Genomic DNA, 24,976 nt, shown 5'->3' on the forward strand with positions numbered 1-24,976 from the left:
AGTTTTATAGCTTCTGTAAGGGTGGTATTCTAACCATCACTGTAAGGGGGGAATTATTTCCACTGGCTAGCAATGTAAGGGAAATTTTCCCCCCAATGGACAAATCTTAGCAGGGGTTCCCTGGGAAGTGAAAATGATTTCAAGGGTTCAACTTGGGTAAAAAGAAAAGACTGCCCTAGGATGACCTTCCACAGCCGTCTTTGTCGAAGACTGAGCTCTTTGAGATGACTTTCAACTCCAAAGTTGTCCTCAAAGTAACGAAAGTAAAGAAAAGGGGAAAATATTGATCTATTTGGTCATGATTTATAAATGAATACTCACATCTTTAAGGTGGCATCTGTGAAGCATTGCCCTATGTGGGCTAATGACGGCAATACCGTTTATAGAGGCCAACGCTTCATCCGCCAAGTATCTTCCACCCATTGGGGTAGAGGAAGGGCCTGCTGACCATATTCTTTATTTTTTAAACAGTAAAAAGTAATTGCACTGAAACATTTCTGGACATTAAATTTATTTCCGTTCACTAAACGATAACCCGGGTGCAATACAAACTGCAGATCTCGTGTGAATCAGCCCCAACCCCCTTTCTCGGCTGTGCGCATCGTCGCAGGGCATCAGAATTCACAGGTCCTCTACTGAAGCGGCTCGGAGTCCTTTTGAAAAAGGAGAATGCCGGGAACAATTGATAAAGTAGGTAATTTTCCTTTCCGTGATTACACCTACGCCGCATTATACAGGACGCAGCGGCAGATTGGGAAATCCTGCTCCCCCCCACCTCCATTCCTAGCCGTACAGTACGAGGAATCCGATCTCTGCAGGCCGTCTTTGTCCTGGCAGAGCGTTCAGAACAATCTCATACTAGAATTAGACAGAAGGCGTTTGATAGAAAAGCCTTTTACACAGAACAGCGGTGTTGTGCGGGAGGGTGGGCGTGCGCCGCGTGCCACTGAACATGCCTGTTCTGTTTTGTAAAAAATGAAAAAAAAATAAAAAACAGATCTGAAAACTCCTAGGATACCGAGGCAGCGCAAGGCCAGGCCCATGTATGCTTATGCTGGCTTTTTTGATTTTTTTTCTTCTCACCCCCACAATGGTTACATAGGCCCCCAGTAGTTTGTGTCTCTGCCCCTCCCACAATGATGGGATTTCGTTCAGTAAATTGTGCCTCTTCCCCTTCCCACAACAGGGAGATTTCCCTGCAGTAGTTTGTGTCTCTGCCCCTCCCACAACAGGGAGATTTCCTGCAGTAGTTTGTATCTCTGCTCCTCCCACAATGGGGAGATTTCCTGCAGTAGTTTGTGTCTCTGCCCCTCCCACAACAGGGAGATTTCCTGCAGTAGTTTGTATCTCTGCTCCTCCCACAATGGGGAGATTTCCTGCAGTAGTTTGTGTCTCTGCCCCTCCCACAACAGGGAGATTTCCTGCAGTAGTTTGTATCTCTGCCCCTCCCACAATGGGGAGATTTCCTGCAGTAGTTTGTGTGTCTGCCCCTCCCACAATGGGGAGATTTCCTGCAGTCCTTTGTGTCTCTGCCCCTCCCACAATGGGGAGATTTTCTTCAGTAGTTTGTGTCTCTGCCCCTCCCACAATGGTGAGATTTCCCTCCAGTACTTTGTGTCCCTGTGTAAAGTTTTAGCAATGATAATGAGTCAGACTCTTTAGTAATAGACAGTCCAATGGTGTTCCCCTTTAAGCTTCCAGCTATGTACATTGGTCCCCGGACGCCATGTATTTTTGGATCTTCCATGAGTCATGCGGCCCCCACTTCCAATCATCTTACAGCAACCCCTGACATGACGTGGACTGCGGGCTTTACGGTCTGTTTATTGAAGGTTGGAGATTTGTCCCAACGGCCAAACTAATACCTTCCTGGCTTAGGATACACCGGAGACCCTCCTTGGTCAGGATACACCGGAGACCCTCCCGGCTCAGGATACACCGGAGACCCTCCCGGCTCAGGATACACTGGAGACCCTCTTGGCTCAGGATACACCGGAGACCCTCCCGGCTCAGGATACACCGGAGACCCTCCTTGTTCAGGATACACCAGAGACCCTCCCAACTCAGGATACCCCAGAGACCCTCCCAACTCAGGATACCCCAGAGACCCTCCCAACTCAGGATACACCAGAGACCCTCCCAACTCAGGATACACCAGAGACCCTCTCAACTCAGGATACACAAGAGACCCTTCTGGCTCAGGATACACCAGAGACCCTCCTTGTTCAGGATACACCAGAGACCCTCCTTGTTCAGGATACACGAAGACCCTCCTGGCTCAGGATAAACCGGAGACCCTCCCGGCTGCGGATACACTGGAGACCCTGCTGGCTCCGGATACACCGGAGACCCTCCTTAGTCAGGATACACTGGAGACCCTCCCGGCGCCGGATACACCGGAGACCCTCCTTGGTCAGGATACACCAGAGACCCTCCTTGTTCAGGATACACCAGAGACCCTCCTTGTTCCGGATACACCAGAGACCCTCCTTGTTCAGGATACACCGGAGACCCTCCCGGCTCAGGATAAACCGGAGACACTCCCGGCTGCGGATACACCGGAGACCCTGCCGGCTCCGGATACACGGAGACCCTCCTTGGTCAGGATACACCGGAGACCCTCCCAGCTCAGGATAAACTGGAGACCCTCCCGGCTCAGGATACACCGGAGACCCTCCTTGTTTAGGATACACCGGAGACCCTCCTTGTTCAGGATACACTGGAGACCCTCCTGGCTCAGAGTACACTGGAGACCCTCTCAGCTCAGAATACATCGGAGACCCTCCTTTTCAGGATACACCGGAGACCCTCCCGGCTCAGAATACACCAGAGACCCTCCCGGCTCAGGATACACCGGAGACCCTCCCGACTCAGAATACACCAGAGACCCTCCTGGCTCAGAATACACGGAGACCCTCCCGGCCCAGGATACACCGGAGACCCTCCTTGCTCTGGATACACCGGAGACCCTCCCAGCTCAGAATACACCGGAGACCCTCCTTGTTTAGGATACACCGGAGTACCTTCCTTTTCAGGATACACCAGAGACCCTCCTGGCTCAGAATACATTGGAGACCCTCCTTGTTTAGGATACACTGGAGACCCTCCTTGTTTAGGATACACTGGAGACCCTCCTTGTTCAGGATACTCCGGAGACCCTCCTTGTTCAGGATACACCGGAGACCCTCCCGGCTAAGGATACACCGGAGACCCTCCTTCTTTAGGATACACCGGAGACCCTCCTTGTTTAGGATATACCAGAGACCCTCCCAGCTCGGGATACACCAGAGACCCTCACAGCTCAGGATACACTGGAGACCCTCCCGGCTCAGGATACACCGGAGACCCTCCTGGCTCAGGATACACCGGAGACCCTACCGGCTCAGGATACACCGGAGACCCTCCCGGGTCAGGATACACCAGAGACCCTCCCGGCTCAGGATACACCGGAGACCCTCCCGGCTCAGGATACACCGGAGACCCTCCCGGCTCAGGATACACCGGAGACCCTCCCGGCTCAGGATACACCGGAGACCCTCCTGGCTTACCCAAAATCCTCCCCTACCCTGGGAGCTCATTACGGGTGCATTCATTCACGGGCGGTTAGCATGTGCCGGATCTCTCTCTGTACCGCCAGCTTGTGCCAGACATCCAGTACCCATCCTGTGCCATTCCACTCGCAGAGTCTCCCTTACCTGACGATCTTGGCACAAAGCAGCACTTCAAACTGAATTTCTATTTATAAGACATCGCTTTCGCCCTAAACAGAGCGGTTAGGAGACGTGACACGCAGCGAAACGCACCATCTGCTGGTTTCTTACTGACCCGCCGAGTCTTCCGTCACGTTCCCTGCTGACCTTTCGATTTGGACTCAAGCTACGCATTTCATTTTGTCTGTTGCTCATTTTATGGCGCCTTTCGCATTGGCGGAGGCTGCCGACTTCCAGTCCTTGGCAGAATGCCTCATTCAAATCTATGCAACTTAAAAAAAGGTCCCTGCACTACTTTTGATGCGACTTTCATGTGGCTTGAGTGGCGTAGACTGCGATGTAAAGTCTCACAAGTCCCATCAAGGTCGCTCCTGAATGTTATACATGCAACAGTTATCCGTTAACATTGGTAAAAGCCAAAGTGTCACCCTTCCAAAGTTCCACCAAAGTCGCACTAGAAATCGCACTACTTTGGAGTCGCACTAGTGTGAATGGAGCCTGAGGCTTCATTCAGACTTGTGTGACTTGTCATGGACACACAAAGTCACTGATGGCCACTGATAAGGCAACACTGATGGGCATTGATAGGTGGCACTGATATGCAGCACTGATGGCCACTGATAAGGCAGCACTGATGGGCATTGATAGGTCGCACTGATATGCAGCACTGATGGGCACTGATAGGGGGCACTGATGGGCACTAATAACTGGCACTGATAAGCAGCACTGATAGGGGACACTGATATATGGCACTGATGGGCACTAATAGGCAGCCTTGATATGCAGCACTGATGGGCACACATAGGTGAAACTGATAGGCAGCACCTATGGGCACTATTAGGCAGCAATGATATGCAGCACTGATGGGCACTGATAGGTGAAACTGATAGGCAGCACTGATGGGCATTAATAGGCGGCACTGATTTGCAGCACTGATAGGCACTGATATGCGACACTGATATGCAGTACTGATGGGCACTAATAGGCAGCACCGATGGGCACTGGTATGCAGCACTGATGGGCGCTGAGAGGTAGCACTGATGGGCACTAATAGGTGGTATTGATATGCAGCACTGATGGGCACTAAAAGACGGCACTGATATGCAGCACTGATGGGCACTGATAGGCAGCACTGATGGGCACTGATATGCAGTACTGATGGGCACCAATAGGCGGCACTGATATGCAGCACTGATGGGCACTAATAGGCAGCACTGATATGGCATACCGATGGTCACTGACAGGTAACACTGATGGGCACTAATAGGCAGCAATGATATGCAGCACTAACGGCACTAATAGGTGGCAATGATAGACACTGATAGGTAGCACTGATATACAGAACTGATGAGGAGGCACTGACAGGCATCACTGGTAGGCACTGATTGGCATCACTGATTGGACTGCACTAATAATCAATGCACTGATTTTCAGTGCAGACCCCCCCCCCCCCATCATGAAAGCTGCTTATCGTCTCTCCTCTTCTCACCCGCTGTCAGTGTGAGGAGAGGAATGCCGATAACCTGCACTTCCTATTTACACTGTGATGAGCTGCGATTGGACACAGCTGATCACATGGTAATCAGCCTTACTGTGATCGGAGACGTGGTGTGTCAGAGTGACTCACCGCACCGCCGATCGCTGCGCTGTGCACCCCCCAGGGGGGAGGGAGGGGGAGGGGGGCACTCGAAAGGCTTGTTCTGAAGGACCTCATATGAAACATTGCAGTTCATGGCACTCAAGCCACATGAAAGTCGCATCGAAGTAGTGCAGAAACCTGTTTTAACACCTTCTCCCGCCCCGGCCTATAACAAAAATTACGGGAAGGTGTTAAAAAAAAAGATTCCTGCACTACTTCGATGCGACTTGAGTGCCATAAACCGCAAAGTAAACTCTCAAAAGCCGCCCGTAAGTCGCATCTTCATGTTATCAAGGCGAAAGCCGGTGCATCGGGCAAAGGCAAAAGTCGTCGGCCAAAGTCGCACCCATCCAAAGTTTCATCAATTGGAATGCTGCGATGGAAATCGCAAGGACTTTGGAGTCGCACAAGTGTGAACTGAGCCCAACGCTGATCTTTTTCAGAGGAAATAAATACGGTGAGCGGCACGTCGTACACCCTCCCCCCAACCCCCCCCCCCCCCAGTGCAGCCGGGGGAACCAATTTGGGAATTCAAGATCCTCGCTATTCTCCTTTTTTTTTGTCTGCAGCGCTCCTGGGATGAATCAGAGTCATTCTGATTGGTCAGCGCCGGCACAGACAATCGCTCTGATACCACCCATAATTCCCCCCCCCCCCCACCTTAGGATTTACTGTATTATTTTATTTTCTTTTTTAAACAAAAGTAGAGTTACCCTTTAAGAGGAAAAAATGTATATCAACTTTACAGTGGAGCAATCCCGATTCTGCAGACGTCTCGGTTTATGGGCCCCGCCGTTATGGCGGAGGACCGTTACCTTTCTCAGCTTTGCTGACTTCTAAGGCGATGCGGTGACAGCGTGTGTCCCAGCCCCTCGCAGCGTTCCCCCACCCCCACCCCCCGGTGTGCCGCCATGACGGGAGCGGGAGGGTGAGTTTAGGAAGACACGCGGCGGGTGGGAGTGAATTGGCAGCTTGGCAGACAGTCAGACATTGACAAACAATGTACGGCTATATATAAACGCGGTACACAGCTGTGCGCGATTATTCACACGCCGCAGCCGTACGCTCCGCGCTCACGTGACCGACACCTGCCCCAACGCAGAGAGTAGAGCGCGACGACACAAAGGTTTCCGACCGGAGGAAGGGGGGGGGGAGCAGGGTAAAGAATTCCAACCAAAATACTTCAAAGGGGGACGGAGGATGGGATCCCCCCATGGGGGGGGGCGCTACACAACGGCATCACATGTCGATGGAGCGATGGCGGCCGTGAGGTTCACTGACAGCTGGAACACATTCTGATGGTGGGATAGATGAGACGATGCATGAGAGGGACCGAACAGTGAGCAAGGGATTATAGGCAATGAGTAAGGAGCAGAGGATTATGGGATGGGTATAGTGGGGAGCAGAGGATTATGGGATGGGTATAGCGGGGAGCAGAGGATTATGGGATGGGTATAGCGGGGAGCAGAGGATTATGGGATGGGTGTAGCGGGGAGCAGAGGATTATGGGATGGTATAGCGGGGAGCAGAGGATTATGGGATGGTATAGCGGGGAGCAGAGGATTATGGGATGGTATAGCGGGGAGCAGAGGATTATGGGATGGGTATAGCGGGGAGCAGAGGATTATGGGATGGGTATAGCAGGGAGCAGAGGATTATGGGATGGGTATAGCGGGGAGCAGAGGATTATGGGATAGGTATAGCGGGGAGCAGAGGATTATGGGATGGGTATAGCAGGGAGCAGAGGAATATGGGATGGGTATGGCGGGGAGCAGAGGATTATGGGATGGTATAGCGGGGAGCAGAGGATTATGGGATGGTATAGCGGGGAGCAGAGGATTATGGGATGGGTATAACAGGGAGCAGAGGATTATGGGATGGGTATAGAGGGGAGCAGAGGATTATGGGATGGGTATAGCAGGGAGCAGAGGAATATGGGATGGGTATGGCGGGGAGCAGAGGATTATGGGATGGGTTTAGCGGGGAGCAGAGGATTATGGGATGGTATAGCGGGGAGCAGAGGATTATGGGATGGTATAGCGGGGAGCAGAGGATATGGGATGGGTTTAGCGGGGAGCAGAGGATTATGAGATGGGTGTAGCGGGGAGCAGAGGATTATGGGATGGGTGTAGCGGGGAGCAGAGGATTATGGGATGGGTATAGCGGCGAGCAGAGGATTATGGGATGGTATAGTGGGGAGCAGAGGATTATGGGATGTTATAGCGGGAAGCGGGGATTATGGTATGGTATAGCGTGAAGCGGGGGATTATGGGATGGTATAGCGGGAAGCAGAGGATTATGGGATGGTATAGCAGGAAGCAGAGGATTATGGGATGGTATAGCGGGGAGCAGGGGATTATAGGATGGTATAGCAGGGAGCAGAGGATTATGGGATGGTACAGCGGGAAGCGGGGGATTATGGGATGGTATAGCGGGAAGCGGGGGATTATGGGGTGGTATAGCGGGAAGCAGAGGATTATAGGATGGTATAGCGGGGAGCAGAGGATTATGGGATGGTATAGCAGGAAGCGGGGGATTATGGGATAGTATAGCGGGAAGCGGGGGATTATGGGATGGTATAGCGGGAAGCGGGGGATTATGGGATGGTATAGCGGGAAGCAGAAGATTATGGGATGGTATAGCGGGAAGCAGAGGATTATGGGATGGTATAGCGGGAAGCAGAGGATTATGGGATGGTATAGCGGGAAGCAGGGGATTATGGGTCAGCTTCTTTCACAATTCCGTCAGCTCTTCGGTTTACGCACAGTAACAAGGGATCGGCCTCAGGGTCACCTACCTGCACCTCCCTGGCGTGATACGCGATGATTAGTCCCAGCAGAATAATGGAGGATAAACTTATAAGGCATTTCAGGGCCAACGAGAACATGGAGTCCTGCAAGAGAAAAGCTCAGCGTTAGACCGGAGGGGGAATTTGCACTTTTCATCTGCATTTGTTTTATTGCGTCTTTTATTTTTCAGAGCGGAATCTGCAGCCCAACTTTCCCACCTTCCACCAGCATCGCATTTCATTGTGTTTTCTAGGCTACACCATGCTGCAGGTTTGACCTGAGTCTGAAAGGTTCTGGATGAATGACCATGAAAATCTATGTTCCTACCTACCAGGACCCCAGTATTGAGGCTCCAATCGCTAGGGTAGGAGCCTAAGCACAAATGTTCCTTCACTACCAGGATACCAGGATTTATGCCGGGTCACCGTTTCCTGACTGGCTGGTTTCTTATGCACCCGACACTCTCATCTCGTCCCCTTTGTCAAGCCCTGCTCTTTGTGATATACCATACATGCATTGACCCCGTTGAAGATTGTCCTCCAGTAACTTCAGGATACCAGGACCTATGCCGGGTCACCGTTTCCTGACTGGCTGGTTTCTTATGCACCCGACACTAATACTGTTCTCATATGACCTCCTCCATATATGTAGCTCCACTGCACATTAGATATTGGTACTGCATCTTCTCTATCTCATCTCGTCCCCTTTGTCAAGCCCTGCTCTTTGTGATATACCATACATGCATTGACCCCGTTGAAGATTGTCCTCCAGTAACTTCAGACCTGACCAAGATTAATACAATAGACGTTCTTTACTGAAGTTGTTCAGAAAGTAACAATAAACAATTCAGGGCAAGATAACTTATAAAAAAAAAATAGGTAAATAAGAACAAAAGCACACTCTCCGGGCAGAGGACCGGAGGAGGGGTGGAGAGGAGGTATCACGTTTTAGAGCATGAGTGTCCAACCTGCGACCTTCCAGCTGCTGCCGAACTACAAGTCCCATCATGCCTCTGCCTTTAGGAGCCATGCTTGCAACTGTTAGCCTTTCAATGCCTCATAGGACTTATAGTTTCACAACAGCTGGAGGGCCACAGATTGGACACCCATATTTTAGAGGGTGAAGATCTGCTTTAGACTCCTTTAACACTTGTATGACTTCAAAGTGCAACTTTGGTACAACTTTGATGCAACTTTAGATGGGTGCAACTTGGATGTGACTTGCTTTTCTTGGACCCAATGTTGCACTACTGTTGGGGGCACCTGGTTACAACCCCGAGCAACCTCTTGAGGCAAGATGAACACCAGCTCCCCAAAGATTTTGACGGGTCATTTCTGGTTCTCACATGACTACATCAGAAGCTAATGCACATAAAGAACATGAGGTGACATTCATTGATCCCTCTGGTTCCCCTCCTGATCCTTCTGAGCACACACAATAGGTAAACCCCATTGGAAGCACCTGCTTACAACCCCAAGCAACCTCTTGAGGAACCCTGGTTGAGCAAGGCTGGGTGAGCACCATCTTCCCATAAATTTTGAGGTGTCATTGCTGGTTCTCACAGGACTACCTCAGAAGGTAATGCACTTACAGACATGAAGTGGCATTCGTTGATCCCCCTGGTTCTGCTCCTGAACCCTCCCTACCCTTGTCCTTCTTTTCATGCAACCTTCCCTAGCTGCCTCTCCTCTCTTTGCTCCCTGTCCTGTTCTCTGATCTTTCTACTAAGCCTGTATCTCTGTACATTGTCCATCTATCTCAAGACCTCTTCCTACATACTTTTACTCTCTTGACCACCAGTGGGCTCACTGGAACCAAATATCACAAACTGACTCCACATAGTATGAACCTATCATCTTCTGCTAGCCTAGTCGTCAACCTTCACCTTAGAGGAGCCCTTTATATACATTTTCAGTCTCAGGGAACCCTACTAATTCCCACTTTTATCTAATGTTTACGGCAGATTAGTTGGGTCAGTGGGAAGAATGTCCCTTACATTCCCTCCTCATCCTCAAGTCCCGCTACAAATCAAGGGGAGAACGAAGATTCGCAGTCCAAGGACCATGGCTATTGAACGCTCTACCCACGAACATCTGCTTGGAAGGAAACCATCAGGAAAAAACTCAAGACCCACCTCTATTAAGAAGGATCATCAAAGGTCGGAACAAGTCATTCATTGGTGATCAGTGAGAAGAATGTTCCTTACATTGGTGGTCAGTGGGAAGAATGTTCCTTACATTGGTGATCAGTGAGAAGAATGTTCCTTACATTGGTGATCAGTGAGAAGAATGTTCCTTACATTGATGATCAGTGAGAAGAATGTCCCTTACATTGGTGATCAGTGAGAAGAATGTCCCTTACATTGGTGATCAGTGAGAAGAATGTTCCTTACATTGGTGATCAGTGAGAAGAATGTTCCTTACATTGGTGATCAGTGGGAAGAATGTTCCTTACATTGGTGATCAGTGGGAAGAATGTTCCTTACATTGGTGATCAGTGAGAAGAATGTTCCTTACATTGGTGATCAGTGGTATGAATGTCCCTTACATTGGTGATCAGTGGGGTGAATGTTCCTTACATTGGTGGTCAGTGGTATGAATGCCCCTTACATTGGTGATCAGTGGTATGAATGTTCCTTACATTGGAACTGGAACGTTTCTTCATCATTTTATCATTTTCAAAACGTTCTATTAAAAATGTATTGAAAGAAAACAATGTGAACCATTCTCACGGGTCCCCGTTCCAGAAGGAGTTTACAATCTGATGTCCCCACGCACACACATAAGGGACCACTGTGGGTGGAAGCCAATTAAACTGGAACTCGTTACAATGTTTCGTAGATCTATTTTTTTTCCATGTTTAAAAATTATTGAAGAAAATAATGAATTAAATAATAATTTCCTCCGTGTACAACAACCGCGTTCCTCCGATCTGTCTCATCATTTCCCTTTTCAAACAATCCAAAAAATAAGATGATCCGAAATTCCCCAGAACAATCGTGAGAAGAAGAGAAATATTGTATCAAATGAGCGAGTTTTGTACAAATTTAGATTCAGTCGTATAATTTGTTGTTTTTTTAAAATAAGTTTATTCATTTTACAGCATGCAAAAGTATCGCTCAAATGATCATTTCTGATGGAAATAATTCAAATTTCTGATCAGACGTAATACAAAGAAAAACTGCAAAATTGAGACACTTATTTTGTAAAATTGATATAGATTTGTGAATTCAGGAATTGGTACCCATCCCCCATGGCGCTACCTGGCTTCTCATACCCTTTTGATTGACAATATCTTGCTTATTAACCCTACAGATGGGCAGAATTAAATGACAAGATTTCCCCCGTTCCTCCAGTGGCCCCTATGCCCCCAGTGACCCCTGTGCCTCCAGTGACCCCTGTGCTTCCGGTGACCCAAGTGCCTCTAGTGACTCCTGTGCCTTCAGTGACTCCTGTGCCTCCAGTTACCCCTGTGTCTCCAGTTACCTCTGTGTCTCCAGTTACCTCTGTGTCTCCAGTGACGCCTATGTCTCCAGTGCTTCCAGTGACCCCAGTGACTGCTGTGCCTTCAGTGACTCCTGTGTCTCCAGTGACTCCTGTGTGCCCAGTGACCACTGTCTGTTCTTGTACCTCCAGTGACCGCTGTGTGCTCCTGTGCCTCTAGTGACTCCTGTGTCTCCAGTGACCCCTGTGCTTCCGGTGACCCAAGTGCCTCTAGTGACTCCTGTGCCTTCAGTGACTCCTGTGCCTCCAGTTACCCCTGTGTCTCCAGTTACCTCTGTGTCTCCAGTGACCCCTGTGTCTCCAGTGTTTCCAGTGACCCCAGTGACTCCTGTGCCTTCAGTGACTCCTGTGCCTCCAGTGACCCCTGTGTCTCCAGTGACTCCTGTGTGCCCAGTGACCACTGTCTGTTCTTGTACCTCCAGTGACCGCTGTGTGCTCCTGTGCCTCTAGTGACTCCTGTGTCTCCAGTGACCAATGTGCACTCCGGTGCCTCCAGTAACCCCCATGACTCCTGTGCCTTCAGTTACTCCCATGACTCCTGTGCCTCCCGTGACTCCTGTGCCTCCAATGAACCTCATGACTTCTGTGCACTCCTGAGTCTCCAGTGGCCCACATAACTCCTGTAAACTCCTGTACCTGCAGTGACTCCTGTGCATTCCTGTGTCTGCAGTGACTCCTGTGTCTCCAGTGACCCCTGTGGATTTCTGTGCCTCCAGTGACCCCTGTGGTTTTCTGTGCCTCCAGTGACTCTTGTGTCTTCAGTGACTGCTGCATCTCCAGTGACCCCCGGTAACCCCTGTGCACTCCTGTGTTTCCAGTGATTCCTGTGTGCTCCGTTGCCTCTAGTGATTCCTATGTCTCCAGTGACCCCTGTGTGTCCATTGACCACTATGTGCTCCTGTGCCTCCCGAGACTTCTGTGTCTCCAATGACCAATGTGCACTCCTGTGCCTCCAGTGACCCCATGACTCCTGTGCCTCCTGTGTCTCTAATGACCAATGTGCACTCCTGTGCCTCCAGTGGCCCACATAACTCCTGTACACGCAGTGAGTCCTGTGTCTCCAGTGACTCCTGTGCATTCCTGTGTCTGCAGTGACTCCTGTGTTTCCAGTGACCCCTGTGGATTTCTGTGCCTCCAGTGACTCCTGTGTCTTCAGTGACTGCTGCATCTCTAGTGACCCCGGTAACCCTGTGCATTCCTGTGTATCCAGTGACTCTTGTGCTTCCAGTGACTCCTGTGTCTCCAGTGACCTCTGTGTCTCTAGTGACCCAAGTAACCCTTGTGCACTCCTGTGTCTCCAGTGACTCCTGTGTGCTCCGTTGCCTCTAGTGATTCCTATGTCTTCAGTGACCCATGTGTGTCCATTGACCACTATGTGCTCCTGTGCCTCTAGTGACTCCTGTGTTTCTAATGACCAATGTGCACTCCTGTGCCTCCAGTGACCTCCATGACTCCTGTGCCTCCAGTGACCCCCATGACTCTTGTGTCTCTAATGACCAATGTGCACTCCTGTGCCTCCAGTGACCCCCATGACTTCTGTGACTCCTGTGTCTCTAATGACCAATGTGTACTCCTGTGTCTCCAGTGACTCCTGTGTCTCCTGTGATCCCAATGCCTTCAGTGTCCCCTGTGTCTCCAGTGACCCCTGTGTCTCCAGTGACCCCTGAGTCTCCAGTGACTCCTGTGTCTCCAGTGACTCCTGTATCTCCATTGACTCCTATGCCTTCAGTGACCCCTGTGTCTCCAGTGACCCCTGTGTCTCCAGTGACCCCTGAGTCTCCAGTGACCCCTGAGTCTCCAGTGACTCCTGTGTCTCCAGTGACTCCTGTATCTCCATTGACTCCTATGCCTTCAGTGACCCCTGTGTCTCCAGTGACCCCTGTGTCTCCAGTGACTCCTGTGTCTCCAGTGACTCCTGTATCTCCATTGACTCCTATGCCTTCAGTGACCCCTGTGTCTCCAGTGACCCCTGAGTCTCCAGTGACCCCTGAGTCTCCAGTGACCCCTGAGTCTCCAGTGACTCCAGTGACTCCTGTGTCTCCAGTGACTCCTGTGTCTCCAGTGACCCCTGAGTCTCCAGTGACTCCTGTGTCTCCAGTGACCCCTGAGTCTCCAGTGACCCCTGAGTCTCCAGCGACTCCTGTGTCTCCAGTGACTCCTGTATCTCCATTGACTCCTATGTCTCCTGTGATCCCAATGCCTTCAGTGACCCCTGTGTCTCCAGTGACCCCTGTGTCTCCAGTGACCCCTGAGTCTCCAGTGACTCCTGTGTCTCCAGTGACTCCTGTGTCTCCAGTGACCCCTGAGTCTCCAGTGACCCCTGAGTGTCCAGCGACTCCTGTGTCTCCAGTGACTCCTGTATCTCCATTGACTCCTATGTCTCCTGTGATCCCAATGCCTTCAGTGACCCCGGTGTCTCCAGTGACTCCTGTGTCTCCAGTGACTCCTGTATCTCCATTGACTCCTATGCCTTCAGTGACCCCTGTGTCTCCAGTGACCCCTGAGTCTCCAGTGACCCCTGAGTCTCCAGTGACTCCTGTATCTCCATTGACTCCTATGCCTTCAGTGACCCCTGTGTCTCCAGTGACCCCTGTGTCTCCAGTGACCCCTGAGTCTCCAGTGACTCCTGTGTCTCCAGTGACCCCTGAGTCTCCAGTGACCCCTGAGTCTCCAGTGACTCCTGTGTCTCCAGTGACTCCTGTGTCTCCAGTGACTCCTGTATCTCCATTGACTCCTATGTCTCCTGTGATCCCAATGTCTTCAGTGACCCCTGTGTCTCCAGTGACCTCTGTATGTTCCTGTGTCTATAGTAACTCCTGTGCCTCCAGTGCCTCCCGTGACTCCTGTGACCCCAGTGACTCTGGGGTGTGCTCATATGTCCCCAGTGAACCTGTCACCTGCACATTCCATGTCACTCAGTGACCCCAATCATCCTGTATGACCCGTGTCATCCAGTGACTCCAGTACTCCCTGTGCACCATAGTGACCCTTCGCAAAGCCCCAGGTACCGTCCCCTCATCTCCCGGCCTGTCCTCCCCATGTATATGGACCCCTGCCCTTCACAAGCAGTTATGTACAGCGAATTTTGAGCAGTGTTCTTGAAGTCCCTTATCCAGATTGATATTTTTGAATTGCGGTATCACAGCACACAGTAATGCAAGAACTGAGGTGTGGCGCAACGCACACATCCCCAGCGCGCCACCACTGCCAACCACCAAAGCAAGGGGACGAGTCTGTCATAACCTGTGACAGCTGATTAAAAATGGAGGACAGACCTCCTTCCCATGAGGCATGTAAAACGCGTGTGCGGAGACGCATGGTAACAGGGAAAATGTGGGTGTAAAAGATCCCCAACTCCTGTATGAGGAGGTTACACATGGATCTCTATGGGGGGGGGAGGGGGGGCAACTGTCACTTTACTCAAGCTGCTAGCGGCTTCAGTACCACTCGAATCCTGCCGCAGTGTACAGTGACAATCAGCACTATTATGAGTTTAACGGCCTTAAAGAGCTGAAGGGTGCTTGGGAGGCTTCGATAGGCGGCTTGAATTTTGTAGAAATCTTCCTGTCCTCATCTTCTCATACAAGCTGAGCGCCAACGCATCTCGCCAACTGAAGTGTGCGGCAGTGCCACCCCTCGTGCATGTCACCCACACCCACTGTAATGTAGAGGCCCTTCCTCCCATTGATACTAATGATGGGGCACTATTCCTCCCACTTACCCCAATTATGGGGCACTATTCCTCCCACTGACCCCAATGATGGGGCACTATTCCTCTCACTGACCCCAATGATGGGACACTATTCCTCCCACTGACCCCAATGATGGGACACTATTCCTCCCACTGACCCCAATGATGGGGCACTATTGTTCCCACTGACTCCAATGATGGGGCACTATTCCTCCCATTGATACTGATGATGGGGCACTATTCCTCCCACTGATACCAATGATGGGGCACTATTCCTCCCACTGACACCAATGATGGGGCACTATTCCACTGACACCAATGATGGGGCACTATTCCTCCCATTGGTACTGATGATGGGGCACTATTCCTACCTCTGACACCAATGTTGGGGCACTATTCCTCCCATTGATACTGATGATGGGGCACTATTCCTCCCACTGATACCAATGATGGGGCACTATTCCTACCTCTGACACCAATGATGGGGCACTATTCCTCCCACTGACCCCAATGATGGGGCACTATTCCTCCCACTGATACCAATGATGGGGCACTATTCCTCCCATTCATACTGATGATGGGGCACTATTCCTCCCACTGACCCCAATGATGGAGCACTATTCCTCCCACTGACACCAATGATGGGGCAATATTCCACTGACACCAATGATGGGGCACTATTCCTCCCATTGATACTGATGATGGGGCACTATTCCTACCTCTGACACCAATGATGGGGCACTATTCCTACCTCTGGCACCAATGATGGGGCACTATTCCTCCCATTGATACTGATGATGGGGCACTATTTCTCCCACTGACACCAATGATGGGGCACTATTCCTCCCACTGACCCCAATGATGGGGCACTATTCCTTCCACTGACACCAATGATGGGGCACTATTCCTCCCACTGACCCCAATGATGGGGCACTATTCCTTCCACTGACACCAATGATGGGGCACTATTCCCCCCACTGACACCAATGATGGGGCACTATTCCTCCCACTGACCCCAATGATGGGGCACTATTCCTCCTATTGATACTGATGATGGGGAACTATTCCTCCCACTGATACCAATGATGGAGTACTATTTCTCCCACTGACACCAATAATGGGGCACTATTCCTTCCTCTGATTAACCCCTAATACTAATATTAACCCCTATAAATAAATACAATAACCCCCAACCCCTAATATGAACCCCTAAGCTAACAAAATAAATGCCTGAAAATCGCAGCAAAAAAAAAAGTGACACCAAATGCGTCTGGCTCAGCGCCAAAATTTAATAGATGAGCTTTTTTTTATTATTTATTTATTTTATTTTTTTGCCAAGCTTTTTTTTCAATAAATGTTTTTGATCCATTAAATTCTATATAACCAAAAAAAAAAATAAAACAGAAAAAGGTCCCCGGGCCCTTTCCATAAGCCTAGGTTTCCACCTGAAAGTCCTGCGATTTTGAATGCGACTCGAAGCAACAACGCCTGTGTATTCTTCAGGTCTGTGGACCTCAAGTGGCAGCAAAAGTGGGACCAAAAGTAGTGCAGGGACTACTTCTGAAGTTGCACGGATGTGAATGGTGCTCATTGGAAAAAAACTACACCCATAGGAAACCCGTGTGAAACGGACTGGTGTGTGTTTCTGCAAAACTGAAAATGCACAAAACAAAAAAAAAACAAAAAACAAAAAAAAAAAAACCCCGCCATGCTCGGATGTGAATGCATCCTGAGGGCCCACAAACAGCGGATGGACGCATTTTTTTTGACTGCATTCCAACTGCATGGACCGCCCATAATTCAGGGGGATCCTACGGGCGTCGTTCATATATATATATATATATATATATATAAAAGTACAGAGAGCTGCATTTTGCTGCACTGTATATGCACTGAGACCCATGCAGTGGCATGTAAACGCACTTCAGTGCAGTGCACATAAAAGCCCAAAAGGAACAGAAAAAGAAAGAAATTAACATAAAAAGAAAAAGAAAGAAATGAACATAAAAAGAAAGAAAGAAAGAAAGAAAGGAACATAAAAAGAAAGGAAGGAACAGAAAAAGAAAAAGAAAGAAATGAACATAAAAAGAAAGACAGAAAGAAAGAAAGAAAGAAAGAAAGAAACAGAAAAAGAAAGAAAGGAACAGAAAAAGAAAGAAAGGAACAGAAAAAGAAAGAAAGAGAAAGAAAGAAAGAAATAAACATAAAAAGAAAGAAATAAAGAAACAGGAAAAAAAAAAGAAAGAAAGAGAAAGAAAGGAAGAAAGGAGCAGAAAAAGAAAGAAAGAGAAAAAAAGAAAAAAATGAACATAAAAAGAAAGGAACAGAAAAAGAAATAAAGGAACAGAAAAAGAAAGAAAGAGAAAGAAAGAAAGGAACATAAAAAGAAAGAAAGAAAGGAACATAAAAAGAAAGAAAGGAGCATAAAAAGAAAGAAAGAAAGGAACATAGAAAGAAAAAAAGAAAGAAAGGAACAGAAAAAGAAAGAAAGAAAGGAACAGAAAAAGAAAGAAAGGAAGGAACATAAAAAGAAAAAGAAAGAAATGAACATAACAAGAAAGAAAGAAAGAAAGAAAGAAAGAAACAGAAAAAAAAACAGAAAAAGAAAGAAAGGAGCATAAAAAGAAAGAAAGAAAGAAAGGAACAGAAAAAAAAACAGAAAAAGAAAGAAAGAAAGGAACATAAAAAGAAAGAAAGACAGAAAGAAAGAAAGGAACAGAAAAAGAAAGTAAGGAACATAAAAAGAAAAATAAAGAAATTAACATAACAAGAAAGAAAGAAAGGAACAGAAAAAAAAACAGAAAAAGAAAGAAAGAAAGAAAGGAACAGAAAAAAAAAGAAAAAGAAAGAAAGAAAGGAACATAAAAAGAAAGAAAGAAAGGAACATAAAAAGAAAGAAAGACAGAAAGAAAGACAGAAAGAAAGAAAGAAAGAAAGAAAGAAAGAAAGAAAGAAAGAAAGGAACAGAAAAAGAAAAATAAAGAAATTAACATAACAAGAAAGAAAGAAAGGAACAGAAAAAAAAAGAAAGAAAGAGAAAAAGAAAGAAAGGAACAGAAAAAGAAAGAAAGAAAGGAACAGAAAAAGAAAAAGAAAGAAATGAACATAACAAGAAAGAAAAGAACAGAAAAAAAAAGAAAGAAAGAAAGAAAGAAAGAAAGAGAAAAAGAAAGAAAGAAAGGAACAGAAAAAGAAAAATAAAGAAAGAAAAAAGAAAAAAAGAAAGAAAGAAGCAACCTCAAAAGAAATGCAAACTTAGGAAAAAAAATGCAAGGAAAATGCAGATATAAATAGGCGCAATAAATGCACGTCACCGCACATGCAAAAAAAAATTGCATTGAATGCGCAATTTCTAATGCCCCCCCACGTGAACAAACCCTAATGCATGTCAATGCACTAAAGAAACACGCTGACATATCCCCCTCCCCCACCTGTGCACACATGCATGGATCAGATCCCAGTTATGATAGATTGGACACCTGCTGCACTCCTCGTTACTCCCACAGCTGGGGGGTGATCAGAGGAGGAGGAGGAAGAGGAAGAGGAAGAGCTGAACCGAACTGAACCGAACCGAACCTCTACATAGAGGTGCTGCATGGACTGCCATCTGGTGAGTAGGCATTGCTGCCACTTGTAGTTCACCGCATTCCATGTCTCTGTGTGACGTTCAGATCAGAAGGGAACATACTATGGATGGACAGTCCGGGAGGGGATGATCCCCCTGATCTGTTTCTGCAGGCAGGGCCAGTGCTACCACTAGGCATACTAGGCAGCTGCCTAGGGGCACCCGGCCACTGGGGTTCCTACTCTCTTCTCGCTGCAGCAAGCCACTAAGTCTCAGCATCTTTAGGCAGCCGCCACTCCGTTCGCACATAGCGTCAGAGGCGGCAGAGGAGGACTGTGTCCCGACTCCGGAATGAATGGGAGCAAGCAAACGTTCGTTGATGGGCGCTTCGTTAATGAGGTGGGGTGTACACAGGCAGGTCAAAGGGGGCTGAGCCAAGCAGGGGTGTGTGGCAAAATGAGGTTACGCCCAGGGTGTCAAAAATCCTTTCACCGGTTCTGGGTACAGATGCTTCATGGGGGGGGGGGGGGTTCAGGACCCCCGTATAGATCTGGGTGTAGCGTTTGTATGCCTCGCTGTGCGTTTAGACACGTGCCATTCGCTTCCTTCTGAATTTATTTTATTTTTTTCCCGACAAATTCGGAATTTATCCAAATGAACGAAAAACCTGTTTAATTAATTTTTGTAAATTCAAAAGAATAACTAACAATAGCTAAATATTAAATTATAAGTATTGGAATTTCCTTTCAAAGTTGTTAGTGAAAGTAATGAATCCGAATTTATCCGAAGTTACAAATTATCTGAAAGAACAAATGCCCATGGCGTAGGCTGTGAGCGATCGCATGACTCCCACGGCGTAGGCTGTGAGCGATCGCATGACTCCCGTGGCGTAGGCTGTGAGCGATCGCATGACTCCCACGGCGTAGGCTGTGAGCGATCGCATGACTCCCGTGGCGTAGGCTCTGATCGATCGCATGACTCCCATGGCGTAGGCTGTGAGCGATCGCATGACTCCCACGGCGTAGGCTGTGAGCGATCGCATGACTCCCGTGGCGTTGGCTGTGAGCGATCGCATGACTCCCACGGCGTAGGCTGTGAGCGATCGCATGACTCCCGTGGCGTTGGCTGTGAGCGATCGCATGACTCCCGTGGCGTAGGCTCTGATCGATCGCATGACTTCCGTGGCATAGGCTGTGAGCGATCACATGACTCCCGTGGCGTAGGCTGTGAGCGATCGCATGACCCCCGTGGCGTTGGCTGTGAGCGATCGCATGACCCCCGTGGCGTTGGCTGTGAGCGATCGCATGACCCCCGTGGCGTTGGCTGTGAGCGATCGCATGACTCCCGTGGCGTAGGCTGTGAGCGATCGCATGACTCCCGTGGCGTAGGCTGTGAGCGATCGCATGACTCCCGTGGCGTAGGCTGTGAGCGATCGCATGACTCCCGTGGCGTAGGCTGTGAGCGATCGCATGACTCCCGTGGCGTAGGCTGTGAGCGATCGCATGACTCCCGTGGCGTAGGCTGTGAGCGATCGCATGACTCCCGTGGCGTAGGCTGTGAGCGATCGCATGACTCCCGTGGCGTAGGCTGTGAGCGATCGCATGACTCCCGTGGCGTAGGCTGTGAGCGATCGCATGACTCCCGTGGCGTAGGCTGTGAGCGATCGCATGACTCCCGTGGCGTAGGCTGTGAGCGATCGCATGACTCCCGCGGCGTAGGCTGTGAGCGATCGCATGACTCCCGTGGCGTTGGCTGTGAGCGATCGCATGACCCCCGTGGCGTTGGATCTGAGCGATCGCATGACCCCCGTGGCGTTGGATCTGAGCGATCGCATGACCCCCATGGCGTTGGATCTGAGCGATCGCATGACTCCCGTGGCGTTGGATCTGAGCGATCGCATGACTCCCGTGGCGTTGGATCTGAGCGATCGCATGACTCCCGTGGCGTAGGCTGTGAGCGATCGCATGACTCCCGTGGCGTAGGCTGTGAGCGATCGCATGACTCCCGCGGCGTAGGCTGTGAGCGATCGCATGACTCCCGTGGCCTGGGCTTGGCATAATAGCATGACCTCAGTTGGGTTGATCCCATGATCTCGGTGATATTCGGCACACTGGGGATGTTATTCTGCGGGGCGAGGCGCTGGGCACAGCCGCTGTCTCCGCTCGTCCTGTGGAAGGAGATAAATTCTGATCTGTCTCCGGAGTCGGCGATGAGGTCACAATGCGGTGATGTAATTATCAGATGGAAATGGATTTTCACAACACAGAAAACCGCAGAGGAGCAAAAAACAGAACCGCCGCCGTCCTGAGAACTGATCACCTCAGTCTGCGCCAATATGGCCGCCCTCACATTATATACATGGGAGGGCTCGTCCCCATCCTCCGGGTGTACCGCCCACTCCTGGACTGAAACGGCTTCCTCTCATTTCACTGCACACTGCGAGCTTCCCACAACGTGCATTAGAAGACGTCCAGCATCATCTAGAGCTTTCCTCCCCAGCCCCGTCCCTTTCAATCATTGGATTTCAGTTCTTACAATCACGGGGGGGGGGCTCGACGTCACATGTGGGCGTTCCCTCTGCAAATAGAGCCCGCCTGGGAACGCCCACTCCTGCAGACTGACACCCGCCCATTAAGGCATTTTGATATTTGCATAGCTCCTCCCACTGCTTGCATTAGGACTGAGGGCTCCTGAGAGGAGGACTGAGAGCGGGGACAGTGATGTTATCAGGAAGCTCCTCCCACCAGCCGCAATCTGCCTTCATTAAATAGAGAAGCACAGAGACACGGTGATGACATCACTGGAACTAAAATATGGAATGTGTCTCTGCCCCTCCCACTTAGTACAGGTGTCTCTGCCCTCCTCCCACATAGTACAGGTGCCTCTGCCCCCCTCCCACATAGTACAGGCGCCTGTGGCCCCCCTCCCACATAGTACAGGCGCCTGTGGCCCCCCTCCCACATAGTACAGGCGCCTGTGGCCCCCCTCCCACATAGTACAGGCGCCTGTGGCCCCCCTCCCACATAGTACAGGCGCCTCTGGCCCCCCTCCCACATAGTACAGGCGCCTCTGGCCCCCCTCCCACATAGTACAGGCGCCTCTGGCCCCCCTCCCACATAGTACAGGCGCCTCTGGCCCCCCTCCCACATAGTACAGGCGCCTCTGGCCCCCCTCCCACATAGTACAGGCGCCTCTGGCCCCCCTCCCACATAGTACAGGCGCCTCTGGCCCCCCTCCCACATAGTACAGGCGCCTCTGGCCCCCCTCCCACATAGTACAGGCGCCTCTGGCCCCCCTCCCACATAGTACAGGCGCCTCTGGCCCCCCTCCCACATAGTACAGGCGCCTCTGGCCCCCCTCCCACATAGTACAGGCGCCTCTGGCCCCCCTCCTACATAGTACAGGCGCCTCTGTCCCCCCTCCCACATAGTACAGGTGTCTCTGGCCCGTCCCACATAGTACAGGTGTCTCTGGCCCCCCTCCCACATAGTACAGGTGTCTCTGGCCCCCCTCCCACATAGTACAGGTGCCTCTGCCCCCCTCCCACATAGTACAGGTGCCTCTGCCCCCCTCCCACATAGTACAGGTGCCTCTGCCCCCCTCCCACATAGTACATGTGCCTCTGCCCCCCTCCCACATAGTACAGGCGCCTCTGCCCCCCTCCCACATAGTACAGGCGCCTCTGGTCCCCCTCCCACATAGTACAGGCGCCTCTGGCCCCCCTCCCACATAGTACAGGCGCCTCTGGCCCCCCTCCCACATAGTACAGGCGCCTCTGGCCCCCCTCCCACATAGTACAGGCGCCTCTGGCCCCCCTCCCACATAGTACAGGCGCCTCTGGCCCCCTCCCACATACTACAGGTGCCTCTGGCCCCCTCCCACATACTACAGGTGCCTCTGGCCCCCCCTCCCACATAGTACAGGTGCCTCTGGCCCCCCCTCCCACATAGTACAGGTGCCTCTGGCCCCCCCTCCCACATAGTACAGGTGCCTCTGGCCCCCCTCCCACATAGTACAGGTGCCTCTGGCCCCTTCCTACATAGTACAGGTGCCTCTGGCCCCTTCCTACATAGTACAGGTGCCTCTGGCCCCCCTCCCACATAGTACAGGTGCCTCTGGCCCCTTCCCACATAGTACAGTTGCCTCTGGCCCCCTCCCACATATTATTATAGATGGAGAATATTGTACATATGGAGTCTGAGCTCACACTCCGCAGAAAGATTGGGGGCAGAAAGCTGTAGACGGTAATAATTATTATTATTTATAGAGAATATATTTTTCTTTCTGGGATATAAAGAGGAATTTTCCCTTTTAAATCACGAGAAATCCGCCCGGAAGGAAGCCGTCACTGGGGCAGTTAATTAGCGCCCCCTCCCCCGCCGTACCCCCCCATGTGATGGCAGAGCCCTCAGAAATATCTCCCGGACTAATGCCAGGCTATGACGCCAGCGCTGCCATTAAATGAGCGCGGTCTGCGGGTGACCCTGCATTAGGAAATGGCAATAATCGATCATAATTAAACGTTTGCTTCTGCCAGCCCAGCCCCCTCCTTAATCCCATCCTGGGCGATCGCCTTCTGCCTGCTCCGCAAGGCTCAGATTGAACGTCAAATGGACCCATAAACTGAGGGGGCGCACGCATGGTTTGGGGGGCACGGACGCATGGTTTGGGGGGCACGGACGCATGGTTTGGGGGGCACGGACGCATGGTTTGGGGGGCACGGACGCATGGTTTGGGGGGCACGGACGCATGGATTGGGGGATGCGGGCGCATGGATTGGGGGGACGCGGACACATGGATTTGGGGAGATTGGGGGCACGGACGCATGGATTGGGGGGCGAAGATGGATGGGGGATTGGGGGGTGAGGACGCATGGATTGGGGGGGTGAGGACGCATGGATTGGGGGTGAGGACGCATGAATTGGGGGGGGGGTGAGGACGCATGGATTGGGGGGATTGGGGGCACAGACGCATGGATTGGGGGGCAAAGATAGATGGGGGATTGGGGGGATTGGTGGGTGAGGACGCATGGATTGGGGGGGTGAGGATGCATGGATTGGGGGGATTGGGGGGGTGAGTACGCATGGATTGGGGGGATTGGTGGGTTAGGACGCATGGATTGGGGGGATTGGGGGGTGAGGATGCATGGATTGGGGGGATTGGGGGCACGGACGCATGGATTGTGGGGCAAAGATGGATTGGGGGGGGTGAGGACGCATGGATTGGGGGGATTGGTGGGTGAGGACGCATGGATTGGGGGTGGGGTGAGGATGCATGGACTGGGGGGATTGGGTGCTGAAGGGCAAATTATTTTTTGGGGGGGCAGCTTTTTCGCTTTTCCCTTTTTGCTTTTTTGTTTTTTGTTTTTTTATTAATAATAAATTTAAAATATAAAATATTTTTTTTAAATTAGTTTGAATATTTTTTTTCATTATTATTTGTTCAATATAAGAAACAAAAGTGAACTGAAATCAGGCTTGCAGTGGGCGGGCATTCAGTGGGATGACAGAAGGGAGAGGGAGGAGCTAGAAGAAATTGCAGAAAGGGGTGGAGAGTTGGGTGGGATCACAAAAACAAGGGGGAGGGGTTTACTTGGGATTTAAGGAGGGAGGGGAAGGTGATTTACAGAATGGAGGAGGAAGGGACGCAGTAGGGATTACAGAACAGAGGGGAAGGGAGGCTGTCTGGATTACAGAAGAGAGGGGGAGAGATCAGTAGGGATTACAGAATGGAGGAGGGAGGAATTGGGGATTACAGACAAAAGAGGGGAGGGAGCAGTAGGGATTACAGAATGGAGGAGGGAGGAATTGGGGATTACAGACAAAAGGGGGGAGGGAGCAGTAGGGATTACAGAATATGGGGGGAGGCAGTAGGGATTACAGAATGGAGAGGTGGGGGGAGGCAGTAGGGATTACAGAATGGAGGGGGAGGGAGGCCGTGGGGATTACAGAATATGGGGGGAGGCAATAGGGAGGGGAGGTAGTAGGGATTACAGAATGGAGGGGGTGGAGGGGAGGCAGTAGGAATTACAGAATGGAGGGGGATGCAGCAGTAGGGATTACAGAATAGAGTGGGGAGG

General features: G+C 50.5%; 1 protein-coding gene across 1 annotated transcript in view; it reads right to left on the reverse strand.

The window, feature by feature from the left end:
- The window catches only part of KCNN3 (potassium calcium-activated channel subfamily N member 3), a 175,718-nt gene that overhangs the window by 123,026 nt on the left and 27,716 nt on the right, over positions 1-24,976 (reverse strand). Inside the window, exon 2 of the mRNA XM_077463941.1 lies at positions 8,147-8,242. Within this exon, the coding sequence (XP_077320067.1) occupies positions 8,147-8,242 (96 nt within the window). The remainder of the gene's footprint in view (positions 1-8,146; positions 8,243-24,976) is intronic.

This window comes from Lithobates pipiens, unplaced genomic scaffold (genome assembly GCF_037356315.1).
Source record: "Lithobates pipiens isolate NorthernLeopardFrog02 unplaced genomic scaffold, aLitPip1_a1.2 Scaffold_30, whole genome shotgun sequence".
NCBI lineage: Eukaryota > Metazoa > Chordata > Amphibia > Anura > Ranidae > Lithobates > Lithobates pipiens.